General features: G+C 41.2%; 1 protein-coding gene across 9 annotated transcripts in view; it reads right to left on the bottom strand.

The window, feature by feature from the left end:
- The window catches only part of TSPAN9 (tetraspanin 9), a 266,949-nt gene that overhangs the window by 132,352 nt on the left and 121,151 nt on the right, over positions 1-13,446 (bottom strand). For 6 of the 9 annotated variants that reach the window (XM_073314272.1, XM_073314331.1, XM_073314301.1 and 3 more), the window contains one exon: positions 10,413-10,492. The exons of 1 other annotated variant lie outside the window; for it this stretch is intronic. In XM_073314272.1, coding sequence (XP_073170373.1) covers positions 10,413-10,475 — 63 coding nt within the window. In that variant the 5' untranslated portion in view covers positions 10,476-10,492. Of the gene's footprint in view, positions 1-10,412; positions 10,859-13,446 lie in introns of those variants that run through there. 2 more of the 9 variants (XM_073314283.1, XM_073314350.1) reach the window with 2 other exon arrangements.

The raw sequence follows: 13,446 nt of genomic DNA, 5'->3' as shown, positions 1-13,446 counted from the left end.
TATTCACCACTTAATATCACACCTCCAGCCATGTCAGGATTCTTTATTTTTTGACTAGGTAGTGGTGGTAACAGTGAGGTCATCTGTATCTTCAGAATAGTCCAGGCACAGCATGTGATTACCAGCAGGATTCCTCCTTTGATTCCATGTTAGACGTAAAATGACTGAGATGCTGGAAGGTTAAGTTACTGAGACAAGGGCACAGGATGAGTGAAGAGAAATTACCAGGTACAGTTACATAAAATTAATGTGTCATTCAATGGTAGCTCAGTATCGCATAGGGCATATTTTAATTTGCACAAACAGCAGAACCCCAATTAACTGAACTGTACTTACCACAAGTTGGGCTATCTCCCGTGGTCTTTCTGTACAGAAGTCTTAGTTGGTCTTATGTTCAGAGGCAATGGCTTCCCCCTTTTCATGCAAACAAATCTAACTTCCTTCTCACATGGAGATAGTCAGGGTCCCAGTTGTAGTTACATGTTCGTCCTATTACAATTGGCTGAGCTGAACTGCACCTTTGGAGCAATCTGTATTGCCCTAACAAAACCCAAACCAAGCAACCTACCCAAGTTTTATGTTTTATCTATTAATCCAGAGGCAAGTAAGGAATATTAGACTAAATGAATTTATTAAATGCAGCACTTGCATCCACAGATTTCTTTTGCAAAGGTAGATAACTATCATGATCCCCATTTTACAGATGGAACTGAGTCACAGAGGGTGAAGAGACTTTCCCAAGGTCACTCAGGGAGTCAGTGGTAGAACCAGGAATAGAGCCAAAGTTTCCCAGGCCATTGACCAAGCCACTGGACCACACTGCCCTCACCCCACATGATCAAAACAGTCTCCCCTGTAGGCATCAAGAAACCCTCCAGGCACAACAGGATATCTTATCACAAGCCAGCATAGTTACGTCTTCTGAACAATTCATTGGCTAACCAATGATTGTGGGAGCAGGACATCAATATCCACTGGATTTTTTGCTAGCTGATTTACCCTTTCACAGCTGTCATATTTGCTGAACTTGATCTGGTTTAAGTGGCTCAACCTGAATTTCGAATCCATCTGTCTTGTCTGAGACCTTTACCAGCACAAATTATATCCTCACAGCACTTGAGGATTCTGGAATAAAAGAGATGAAGAGTTGCACTAAGAGGGTTTATAGGCAGGGTGAAGAAAGAAGCTGTGGTCTCTCTTTCCCTCTATAATAACCACTTGTCCCCCAGCACTCTACTGGGCTCTCTGTTTTTTTCTCTCAATGCTCCTCTTAGTTGTGTCATCATCTCCAGTCTTCCCTTACATGGCTTTTAGAACAGGCGAGGTGGGAAGCAGCATGAATTCACATAGGAAGTCCATCAAACAACTGGCTGGCTATCGCAGCTGCACTAGAACAAACACATCCCTTAAATATCTAGTGATTTATGGTGGATGGTGGGGAGAGACCAGGCTCATCTGTGGAGCCCCTGCTGCTGCCAATTTCTCCAGGTAATGAAGGTGCTGCAAGTCCCTCTCACCCGGATATCTAGGAGATGCAGAAGATACTGCAGCATGCACTGAAATAAAGACAGGACCAGAGAAATGCTGGAAGAGAAGTATTACAGGGGTGTAGCGGTAAATCAGTCAAAGCTTTTAACCATGGCCATAAAATGAGTCACTTCAAGAAGCCGGGTCATAATAAGAGGGAAGTAGAATGGGTGACTGACTGTTCAGGAGAGAGAAGAGGTGACCATGCTGCTGTGGGTGAAGGCAGAGTGTGACAAGGATAGCTTATCTAGGAGCCCACTTGAAATGGGTTTGGCAAGCTCATTTACGAATTGCTAGGCCACTCGATGCCATGTGGCCCAAGTCACTACACCAAGTTCATATTTATAATCAGGAACATAGCTACCGTTCGTTTGTTTTTAATTTCTAAATTGTTATTGTGCTTCTCACATTCAATGTGTTCAGCTAGCCTCGCATAAAGATGACCAAACAACCGTGCCCAGCAAGCCATGTTATAACAAATGTATCAGAGAAATCCACTTTTGAATCATAAATCAATACACCATTTATCCAATCTAACAAACAATAAATGGCTCCTGAGCGGCCGGACAGCAACAGCAACAATATTTCCAAAGACAAACCTTCAAAATTATTCTCATCACCTCCTCCGAAGAGGACAAGATTAGCACATAAATGTTAGCGAACAGCAGTATGTGAAAGGAATGCTATACAGAATGCACAACAGAAGGTTTCCTATATCAAACGTAAATCATGCCTTTAAAAATGTTCCTGAATCCCTGCCACCTAGGGGAACCAACCAAACAGTTCTGGAGCAAGCCCCATCTGCTCTGTAACTAAACCAGTTTAAGCTAAACCAGATTCAACAGAAGCACATCTGAAAGTATGCACCCTCCCAGGGTACCATTGTTCTTCAACACTGTTTAAAATGGTTATAAAATGCTGGATGGATGCAAACAATGTTAAATAGTTTTAAGCCGTTTCACCATCCTTAGCCTAGTACGGAAGTTGTAAAAAGGACAGTGCTTTATTCATGGCATATTCAACCAGTGGGACACATAGGGAAATCAGAACTTTTGTGTACCAAATTTTAAAACCAGAGGCTAAAAGATCCATGCACAAAAACATGCATGTAATTGCACTCCTATGTATGTATGCACTGTTCTGATCACAAGCCCAAATTGGGCCTTGCACATACTAGGGTTGCCAAGTGTCTGGTTTTCAACCCAGTTGAAAAGGGACCCTGGTGGCGCTGGTCAGCACTGCTGACCGGGCTGTTAAAAGTCTGCTTGGTGCGGGGCTGGCAGTCTCCCTGCCCATCTCCGTGCAGCAACATGTCCCTCGGCTACTAGGTGGAAGGACGGCCGGGGGGCTCCACGCACTGCCCCCGTCCCAAGCACTGGCACTGCATCTCCTCTTGGCGGGAAATCGCAGCCAATGGGAGCTGCGGGGGTGGTGCCTGCAGGTGGAGAAATCACGCAGAGACGCCTGGCCATGCCTTAGCCTAGGAGCCGAGGAACATGTCCCCTCTTCTGGGAGCTGCCTGAGGTAAGCGCCATGCCAGAAGCCTGCATCCCAAACCCCCTCCTGCGCCCCACCACCTGCCCCAGCCGAGCCCCCTCCTGCACCTCAAGTCCCTCATTCCCAGCCCCACCCCAGAGCCCACACCCCCAGACAGAGGCCTCACATCCACACCCTAATCCCCTGCTCCAGCCCAGAGCCCACTCCCACTTCCTGAACCCCTCATTTCTGGCCCCACCCTGGAGCCTGCACCCCAAGCCCCTTCCCATACCCCAACCCCCTGCCTCAGCCTGGAGTCCCCTCCCACACTCTGAAACAGTCAGCTCCACCCTCCAGCCTGGAGCCTCCCCTCCTGCACCCCAAACCCTTTATCCCTGGCCCCACCCCAGAACCTGCACCCCCAGCCACATCCCTAACCCCCTCCCGCATCCCAACACTGAGCCCCTTCCTGCACCCAAACTTCCTCCCAGAGCCCACACCACCTCCCGCACCCCAAACCTGTGTCCCAGCCCAGAGCCCCTTCCTGCACCCCAAACTCCTCATCCCTGGCCCTACCCCAGAGCCTGCACACCCAGCCCAGAGCCTGTAACCCCTCCAACACTCCGTACCCCTCAGCCTCAGCCCGGAGCCCCCTCCCACACTCTGAACCCCTTGGCTCCAGCCTGGAGCCCCCTCCTGCACCCCAAACTCCTCATCCTCGGCCTCAACCCAAAGCCCACACCCCAAGCCGGAGCTGTCCCCCCATCCTGCACCCCAACCCCTTACCCCAGCCTGGTGAAAATAAGTGAGTGAAGGTGTGGGAGTGCGAGCGACAGAGGGAAGCGGATGGAGTGAGTGGGGGAAGGGCCTCAGGGAAGGGGCAGGGCAAGGATGTTTGGTTTTCTGCGGTTAGAAAGTTAGCAACCCTAGCACACACAAGTGCACATTTAGAAATGAATCTGAATTAGCATGCTGGGAAATTATTTACCCTTTGAAATCCCCATTAAAAATAGACTTTTTCATATAGACAAGAATGAAAACAGAAACAGCATTTTAGCAAAATTAAAATCTTTTTCTTTCACAGTTCAGTATGTAGCACTCTAAGAACAAATAAGGAATCTGAACTTTCAGGTGGCCTCATTTTACCTGGGTGGTATTTTAAATGCCACCACACTGGTGCCTTGTGCCAGTACGATTTTTGTACTGTATATGCATTCTGTCACTTGCCAGCTAAGATGTTCTCAAGTGGCTCTGGATTCACTCCTGCCAGAAAATTATAGAAGAAAATATTGATATCTTGTCACGAGACAAAGTTCCCTATGTCCTTTAACATCTCTCCTTATCTTTATTCTCTGTGTCAGAAAAGGGTTACGTGCTACACAGAGAAACATGATTACAAAATCATGCAGTCAGGACCAGGTCAGAAAAATAAGGTGAATCTGAATGTGTACACGTTGTCTATAGTTTGCAATTCTGTTCTTATTTCAGAGACCCCACATGTGTCATTTAACCCAGAAGATTAACTTACAGATAGGCAGAGGGACAAAGCCTGCTCACAAGATTTATATTTGTCCAACAGGTTCAGATAAGCATTAAAGCTTTGTAATTCAAACTAAACAGTGTGTTGTTACAGTATATATTCCAGTCCGAAAAAATGCCTCTAAGTATGGATTACCCTATATAAACAGCTCTAGGAGTCTTAGCTGCATTACAGTACCAATACCTGTGATAGCAGTCTCACCCACCAAACGAATGGACATGTTTCTCTCTCTCTCTCTCTCTGCATCTGATCCCAGAATCCAGACTATAGAGTAGATATACCTTGATGTATGCTTTACTGGCTTTAGATACTCTGTTAAGTTTGCTCCACCACTAAATATCCAGAGTCATTTTTGTCAATAAGGGAAATTATGAACCACTTGCTTTCCTGTTAGATAAAATTACTTACTGGAATAGAAAATCTTTTCAAGGATAGCCTTTGTCCCTTATTTTATTAAAATGTATTTATAAACAGAATCAAATAGTTATTCTTGTTTGCTAGATTTGAAATCGTCTGCACTGCCATTTCCAAGTTAACTTTTTCAGCTTGTTTTTTGTTGCTGCCTTACATTTTAACAAAATGCCCAAAAAGTCTTCTTGAAAACTGAATATCCAACATTTGAATTTGCAAAAGTGTCTATAACTTAATCTGACTTTGACCTTCACTAATTTCATCTACTTTTGAATAAGATTAACGTAATTAATCATAACTTTAAGTGACAACATATCTATAAATACTGTTTAATTTCCTAACAGAGGGCTTTATGTTTTTTGTCAAAGAAATATACAGGCAGGCTTAATTTAACAAAAGAATCACATTAAGTACCTTACTGTCTATTCTTAGTTTTCTCACCCATAATGACATTCAATCTCAGTATGATTTTCTATCTCACCAAAAGTTCATAGAGTACAAATGCATCACATTAGCAAATTTAAACAAATAAGCTATGCTAAAATCTATCAAAATTTATACTATGAACATTCCAAAATATATGGACCATTTGGGACTAATTGCCCTTACTTAAATTAATAGGGCAACCTAACATTTATCCAGGCACCAAACCGCATATGCAAAGTTGTCTACTGTAACTCTGATCAAATATTCTTATCATTTCAAAATTTCCCTTGCTTAAATAAGAAGAGTGAAATTTTTGAATTCAAGTCAAAAAAGTCAAAATTTTTGAAAGTCTACTGTTCTATTCATAATAACTTACTAAAGACTTTGCAGTATGTTCTATAAACAGTTGTATTAACACTCTCTTTCTGGGTAATGCACTGAAGTGAAATATTTTGTGTTAACCCATATCCGATCTTTATATTTAGCAGTTTTCTTTCTTCTTAATTAAGCTGCTAACTGTATAAACAAAAATCAATATTTGATTTCTTCTATGAGCCTGTATTGGCCACTTTGCGAACTTGATTCATTTGCACATAAATGCTCTGGAAGGCAAATTGAATCAACTAATATACGTACGTACACAGACCTTTAGTCAAACATATTATGCACTTAAGATGAATTCAGTATAAATCACCATCCTAGCCACACAATTAAATACTATAAGCTTCCTTAACCCTCAGCTCAGACTTTTCTAATCTCCAAAAGAAAGCAAAGCCAGATGGCCGAGAACAAATGCTAAGAACCACATAGGGCTACGGAAAATACCTGAAGTTCTTAGCAATACAGTGAAAAATACCTTCGGTTTCAAGTTACTGATATGCCCATATAGAGCAGGATGCATCCCACATTATAGGCTAGTTAGTCCACCTGGTACTAAATTAAGAAGTGCATTTTCTTGTCAAGGGTAGAGATGACTAAGATGCTATACATTTAACACAATTCTTGATGTGGCAACTGAAATGATCATCTGCAGAAACAATGTACCACCTGTTCACCAAGGCCAACACAGAGATGGTGCATTTAGGTATGTGATAATGCAAACTGTATTCTAACCATTGCATCTGTAGCATCTTCAGATGGATACCCTTTGAGCCAGGCCAGTGGTTTAGGGGCAGCACACCTGGCTGCCAGATGGGTGATCTCAGATTAACTAGGTCTCAGGCTTGGCACCTCATTGCCAGGCTGTGAATGGCGAAAGAGGAACCACTGTCCTCATTTTCTGGGTGACTGTTTAAGAGCAGGACTCATGGGACTTAAAACAGAACAATACCCAGCGCTCCCTAGCTAGAAGGACCCAGCATTTGAAGATGGTGTGTAGGATGAGAGCCTCCAAAAGATATCACTTGCGAAACACACAGGGATGAAGTATCACTGACTTCTAAATAACCCCTTTCTACTGCATTTTGTTGATAACATTTAGTACACAGTAAAATCAAACAGGTTTTCTGCACAGCAGAACCACAACAGCAGGCCATACAAATTTATATGTTGTAGTACTCATTAATAGGATAATTCAACAGACAGCGGGGAGACTGCCACATGATTGCAGGCTTCCTGAAACATAATTTGTCAGTTTCAATTTAGACTTATCCAAATAAACTCATGAAATATTGTCTCTTCCATTTGCTAGAAGAGAAGATATTGATTTAAGGCGTTCACCTTCCATTTCTGGAGACTTGGATTCACATTTTAGGTTAAGTTACAGGATCAGACTGGTTTCGTGGTCTAAAATGAGCCCTTTGAGGAAAACACTCCACTTCACAAAGCCACCACAACAGTCTTGAACAAGTTGGCACCCACTGCTCATGAGAAGCTCAGAACTTCATGGGTTTAGACTGAGGTATATTGGCAGAGCTGTGTGGGGACATATAACTGCAGCAGCAGGGGCTGTTATAGTTCCAAAAGTAAATGTACTGGCATAGATGGGGGGGACAAGAGTTTTGAACTGTAGTAGCAGGGTGTGTTGTAGGGCAGGACGGAGGTGCATTGATAGATCTGGTAGGAGAAGCTTGAAACAGCAAGCGGGCTGCCGGGCGGGACTGAAGGGCATTGGCAGAGCTGTGTGGCAGGACTGGAATAGCAGTGGTTGCTGAAGATCAGTGTTAAGGAACATTGGCAAAGCTGGGATGGCACCCAAGAAACATAACATGGTAGGTCAGATCAAGACCAATGTGCAGCATCAAAATTGGGCAGATACTTTATCTAATTGACCCAGAATTTTAGAAGATATACACAACTTTCATCTGAGTGCAGCAAAACACAAAAGGATGAAATGTTCTGGTTAAAAATAATCAGCACTCAACAGCAGCATTCAGTGGTACTGCAGCCCACTGAAAATAGTATATGGACACGCAAGAGTCTCAGAGCTTCAGTTTAACACAACAGATGTTTCTGTAAAAGGGGGGAACTTTTGAACAGTTTCTACAATGCAAATGGAGCCAACTCCTGTTGCAAACAACTTTGAAAACCTGCTAGTTTATATTCAGCACTTCTCTAAAATCCCACAGATTCATCATTCTACACCAATGTTTACATTCTGTGTAGTCAGGCTCAGACAAAGAGCATCTCAGAACAGAGTTACCATGATGAATACAGAGACAAAGATTAATAAGAAAAGAAAAAGAAAAAATGGTATAAACCAAGGAAGAAAAGAAAGATTTTCAGGCAAGAGTTCAGGTGAGAGGGAGAGTCGATGAGGTACAGTAATACAGGAAGGCTGTCCCAGGTAGTAGGAACTGCAGACCAAGTCTTGGCCCCAGCAATAATGACACTATATGGAGAGACAGAAAAGAGTCCAGTGGTGGATGAGAAAAGGAATCAGAAAGTTGAGCAGAGAGAGAAGGTCTGCAACAGGATGGAGTGAGTTCATGAAGTTCACCACACAAGAAGGGTCACTGGAAAGTTGGGGAAAAAATAGCAAGGATAGCAACTAAAAAGATACAACAACAGAGATTTAAGACCTAACTATGGACAACCTAGAAAAATGTTACTTGGGAAGGAGATGAAATAGAGATTTAATACCATTATACTGCATGAAGTTTGGAGGGATACCTAAGGACTGATCACACAGAACAAGAGCAATAAGACCAGGAGTAATGTACTCATAGACTTTAAGGTCAGAAGGGACCATCATGATCATCTAGTGTGACCTCCTGCACATTGCAGGCCACAGAACCTCATTCACCCAGTCCTGTAACAGACCCCTAACCTCTGGCTGAGTTACTGAAGTCCTCAAATCATGATTTAAAGACTTCACGTTACAGAGTCTCCATGATTTACACTAGTTTAAACCTGCAAGTGACCCATGTCACAGATTGCAGAGGAAGGCAAAAACCCATCAGGGTCTCTGCCAATCTGACCTGGGGGAAAATTCTTTCCCAACTCCAAATATGGTGATCAGTTAGATCCAGAGCATGTGGGCAAGACCCACCAGCCAGGCACCTGGGAAAGAACTCTCTGTAGTAACTCAAAACCCTCCCCATCTAGTGTCCCATTTACTAAAAACTAATGGCAATATTTAGCACAGGAAAATATTTCTAAGGAGTCAGAGTAATGCAGCACTGGCATGAATGGCCCAGTCTGGTAACAAGTTTATTTCTTAACAGGGATTCCAGAAAGAAGTGAGGCAGGATTCATGTAGTGAAAAATCACGAGTGATATTCTTGAGTGACCCCTTTCAGCCCCAACCTTCTGTTAAACCTGCTCAGAAGATTCTCTGACAGATTCCCACACCTTCCATGATGGAAATGTTTCAGTACATTACTACTGAAGCTCACTGGTGCATGAGTCGTCCAGTGCCCTATGAGGTCTCCCATTCCCTTCGGCTGCTAAAAGTTATTTCAGTAAGTGGGTCAGCTAAACAGAAAAGCCGGTGGCTAAGTCAGAGACATGGCTCTTAACTTCAATGTTGACTTCTCCACAGCAGAAATATCTATCCAAATTGGACTTTTAATATCCTTCTGCCTTAAAAATAAACCAACAAAACTACATTTTCATTTACCTCTGAGATGCGTTTTTTTATTTCTGAATTATAACCTTGAATCGAAAGACATTAATATTATAATTGCTTTTCCTAATCATCAGAAAACTGTTGACCTTTAATTCTGATAAAACAATTTTGTACTGTGCTCTATTGAAACCTACTTGACATTTCAATTTGCTTGCATTTCCCCCCCTAATATTGTTCAAACGGGGATGCCTAGTAGCTAGCTGACTTCCCACTCTTGTTTTCCAAGTGTACGTGACATTAGTTTGCTCAAAATAGTCGTTATACTTTGAATCTGCTTGCTGAAGCATTGTAACAACTCCTCATGCTCCCTGGCTGATAGAGGAAAATCAATTTTGATCCCTCAAAAGCAAGAGCTAGTCTCCAACTTAACACACCAATTTGGACAATTGTGACTGAAACTGAATCAGGAGTCATTTGTCATTCCAGTCATTTTACATTTGTGCTGACATCTTAAGGACTAGATTATAAGTATATTTTTAAAAGGTGGAAAAAAAAGAGACTAAACTTCATTCACTCTGAAAAGCAGTTTGTCAATTACATTAGAAAAGTAGGGAAGATTGATGGGGACAACAAAAACGTAATGCGGGTTTATTAACCTGCAATTTAAAGCAGTACAAGGCATTATAAAAGAATATAAAAAATTTCACTCAATTGATTTGGATCATTTTAAATGGTAAATAGGTCCTGCCCTTCTTTAATTTATCCTGGTCAAAAGACATGAATTAAAAGACTCCAGTTTTAATGATCTGTAATCAAAGTACAGTAATAGGAAGGTAAAATTTGTAGGAAACATGTACATTTTCCCATAGGGCACAGATTTAGCACTGTAAATATTCCATGCAGGTACAAGAGAGGGGAAGAAAAAAAAGCTTACGATAGTGCTGAAAAGATGCACTATGCACATAATGCAGTAGTACAGAGAACTCTAACAAATGAAGGCAAATGAAAAAAGGCAGTACTCACCCAAAACATTAAATTGAAAAGGAACATCATGTATTTCAAACAACACAGGCAGCCTCTTGCCATGTTGCACTTCTTAAATTCTAAAAGGAAAACAAAGGATAGATCCAGGTAAAACACCACATATTTGCTGCCTTTGGGTGCATTGTATTTGTCACTTTTTATGCCAGTCCCAGTTCCAATGCCAGTCCCTGTTCCAGCCCTGGTGTGGCTCTGTGTGCGTGATCCAGCAGTGCCGTAAAAAGCTCCAGCAGTAAAACCTCGACCAAACTGCCTGCCTGAGGTAGAAGGTTTAGCAAAGTCCGAGTCCTTGCTATCCAAAGATGGACTACGGTGAATTGAAGAATCCTCACTACTTGACTTCTCCATGATCTCTCTTTTCACAGTTGTCAGATTTAATGACTAGCATCTCTCAGCATTAAACGCAGTACCTTGTGAACTCCACAGTCATACAAGGATGATTTTTCTTTATCTTAATAAACAAATCACATAACCATTGTAGAATTTATTGCAATATTCCCTGCATTGCTGCTTTTTTTCCTCTTTCTTTTTTATACCCAAGTAAGCTGTACAATAGGTATCTGCAGCTTTGATTTATGCACCAGCATCCCATGCAGGAACAATCTCATGACGTCTTGACGAACTGGTTATGAATAACTTAGCTTTTTATTTAAAACAGCCATAAACTCTTTCTTCCCACTCTTAGTCCCCAGTCCTCTGATCTATAGACAGCAGATGGTCCTTATATCCATTTCCAAAAGGGTTGTCCAGTACATCTGGAAGACTTTCTCCAGCCTGAGCACTTTTCTTGCTCTCTCAGCTCTCTTCTCTGCCTCACTCTGACTGTTTCTCACATGCTGCTGTTTTTTTTTTTTTTTACCCGTTTGCAGTATCTCATTCAGTAATCAGCTATTGGAGCTCACTCTCAGTGTTGCACTGCTGTTGATGTGAAATCATCAGCAACTGCAACCACTGGGCATTTCCCACAGAAATCCCTGACCTAACTATCAAGTAATACATCCACTCTCTTGATAGCCCCTCCCCTCTACTTTACATCTAGCCAATTAGAACAAGCCTTCCCCCAAGGCATGCCTCCATGACATAATACCTTTAATAGGATTAGTATTACTCTTTGACTATACAAGTGCACAACAGAAAATCTCTTTAAATGTCAAGTGCTGTTTATGGGCAAGAATCATGAGGTAATGATACTCCTTTAATGTAATAAAAGTCTGTAAAAGTAAGGATTAGATATACAGAAGCTAACAAACCCCCAATGAAATTAAGAGTGACTATATACTTTTACATTTTTTGCAGCTTAAATGAATGGCATGGACAAGCAACTGGAACCGGCTAGCACTTAGTGTTCGTCTAATAGGCACATTTCTCAGTTATACACGCACATAGTATGACGTCATCAACTGTGATATAATTAACCATAACATGAAACACAGAGCTGCTGTCTTTTTACAGGGTAATCAATCAATCCTAAATCTCCTGAATGTTACAGTATCTGAGCCTGCAGCTATTAACCCACTATTTAACTGGTATGACAGAGATTACTCTTGCACAGAGGCTCTCAACCTTTCCGGACTTCTGTACCCCTTTCTGGAGTCTGACTTGTCTTGCATAACCCCAAGTTTCACCTCGCTTAAAAACTACTTGCTTACAAAATCAGACAAAAATATAAAAGTGTCACAGCACACTATTACTGAAAAATTGCTTACTTTCTCATTTTTACCACCTTATTATAAAATAAACCAATTGGAATATAAATATTGTACTTACATTTCAGTGTATAGTATATACAGCAGTATAAACAAGACACTGTGTTAAATTTTAGTTTGTACTAACTTCACTGCTGCTTTTTATGTAACCTTTTGTAAAATTAGGCAAATAACTAGATGAGTTGATATACTCCCTGGAAGACCTCTGCATGCCTCCAGGGATACACGTACCCCTGGTTGAGAACCATTGAGCATACAGTATTCTCTCAGACTTCTTTCATTATAAATAATGTCTGTGAACTAGAAACTCTGACCTGAATGCTCTATTCCTTTCTAGACAGCAACAATTCTAGGCAGTGCAATGCCTCATGGCATGACTCTACAACACAAGTGGGATAATGATACCAAGACTTCCTATAACACAGATACAGTGTTAGCTTTCCCATGTTATCTGTAAAACCTACACTAAGCAGATTCACCTGGAGTATGTGGGGTTTTCTGGGTTTGCTTGTTGTTTTAAAACTGGTTTCATATTAGCTATGCATGTTCATAAACTGGCATAAGAAGAGCACAAATCATTGTGTAAAGGAACTGTCCACACAAAAGATACAAAATCCATGCAAAAAAACCCATCATTAACAGATCATTAAGTTTGCATAATGAAGCACTCAAGCCAGGAAATGCAAAAATCGTGCACAACCTTAGCTCTGACCTCTCATGTATACACACTACAACACAGCCTTTAATTATGTACCCGCATATATTAAGAAAATAATAGGGCTGTCTATTAATCACAGTTAACTCATGCGATTAACTCAAAAAAATTAATCGCGATTAAATCGTAATTTTAATCACACTGTTAAACAATAGAATATCAATTGAAATTTATTAAATATTTTGGATGTTTTTCTACATTTTCATATATATTGTATTCTGTGTTGTAACTGAAATCAAAGTGTATATTATTCTTGATTACAAATATTTGCACTGTAAAAGAAACAAAATAAAGTATTTTTTAATTCACCTCATACAAGTACTGTAGTGATGAAAATGTGATGAAAATGCAACTTACAAATATAGATTTTTTTTGTTACGTAACTGCACTCAAAAACAAAACAATGTAAAACGTCAGAGCCTGCAAGTCCACTCAGTCCTACTTCTTCTTCAGCCAATCGCTAAGACAAACAAGTTGGTTTACATTTACAGGAGATAATGCTGCCCTCTTCCTATTTACAATGTCACCTGAAAGTGAAAACAGGTGTTTGCTTGGCACTTTTGTAGCTGGCATTGCAAGGTATTTATGTGCCAGA

This window comes from Lepidochelys kempii, chromosome 1, assembly GCF_965140265.1.
Source record: "Lepidochelys kempii isolate rLepKem1 chromosome 1, rLepKem1.hap2, whole genome shotgun sequence".
Lineage (NCBI taxonomy): Eukaryota > Metazoa > Chordata > Testudines > Cheloniidae > Lepidochelys > Lepidochelys kempii.
The sequence above is the reverse complement of the archived record's forward strand: the minus strand, read 5'-3'. Positions and strand labels throughout refer to the sequence as shown.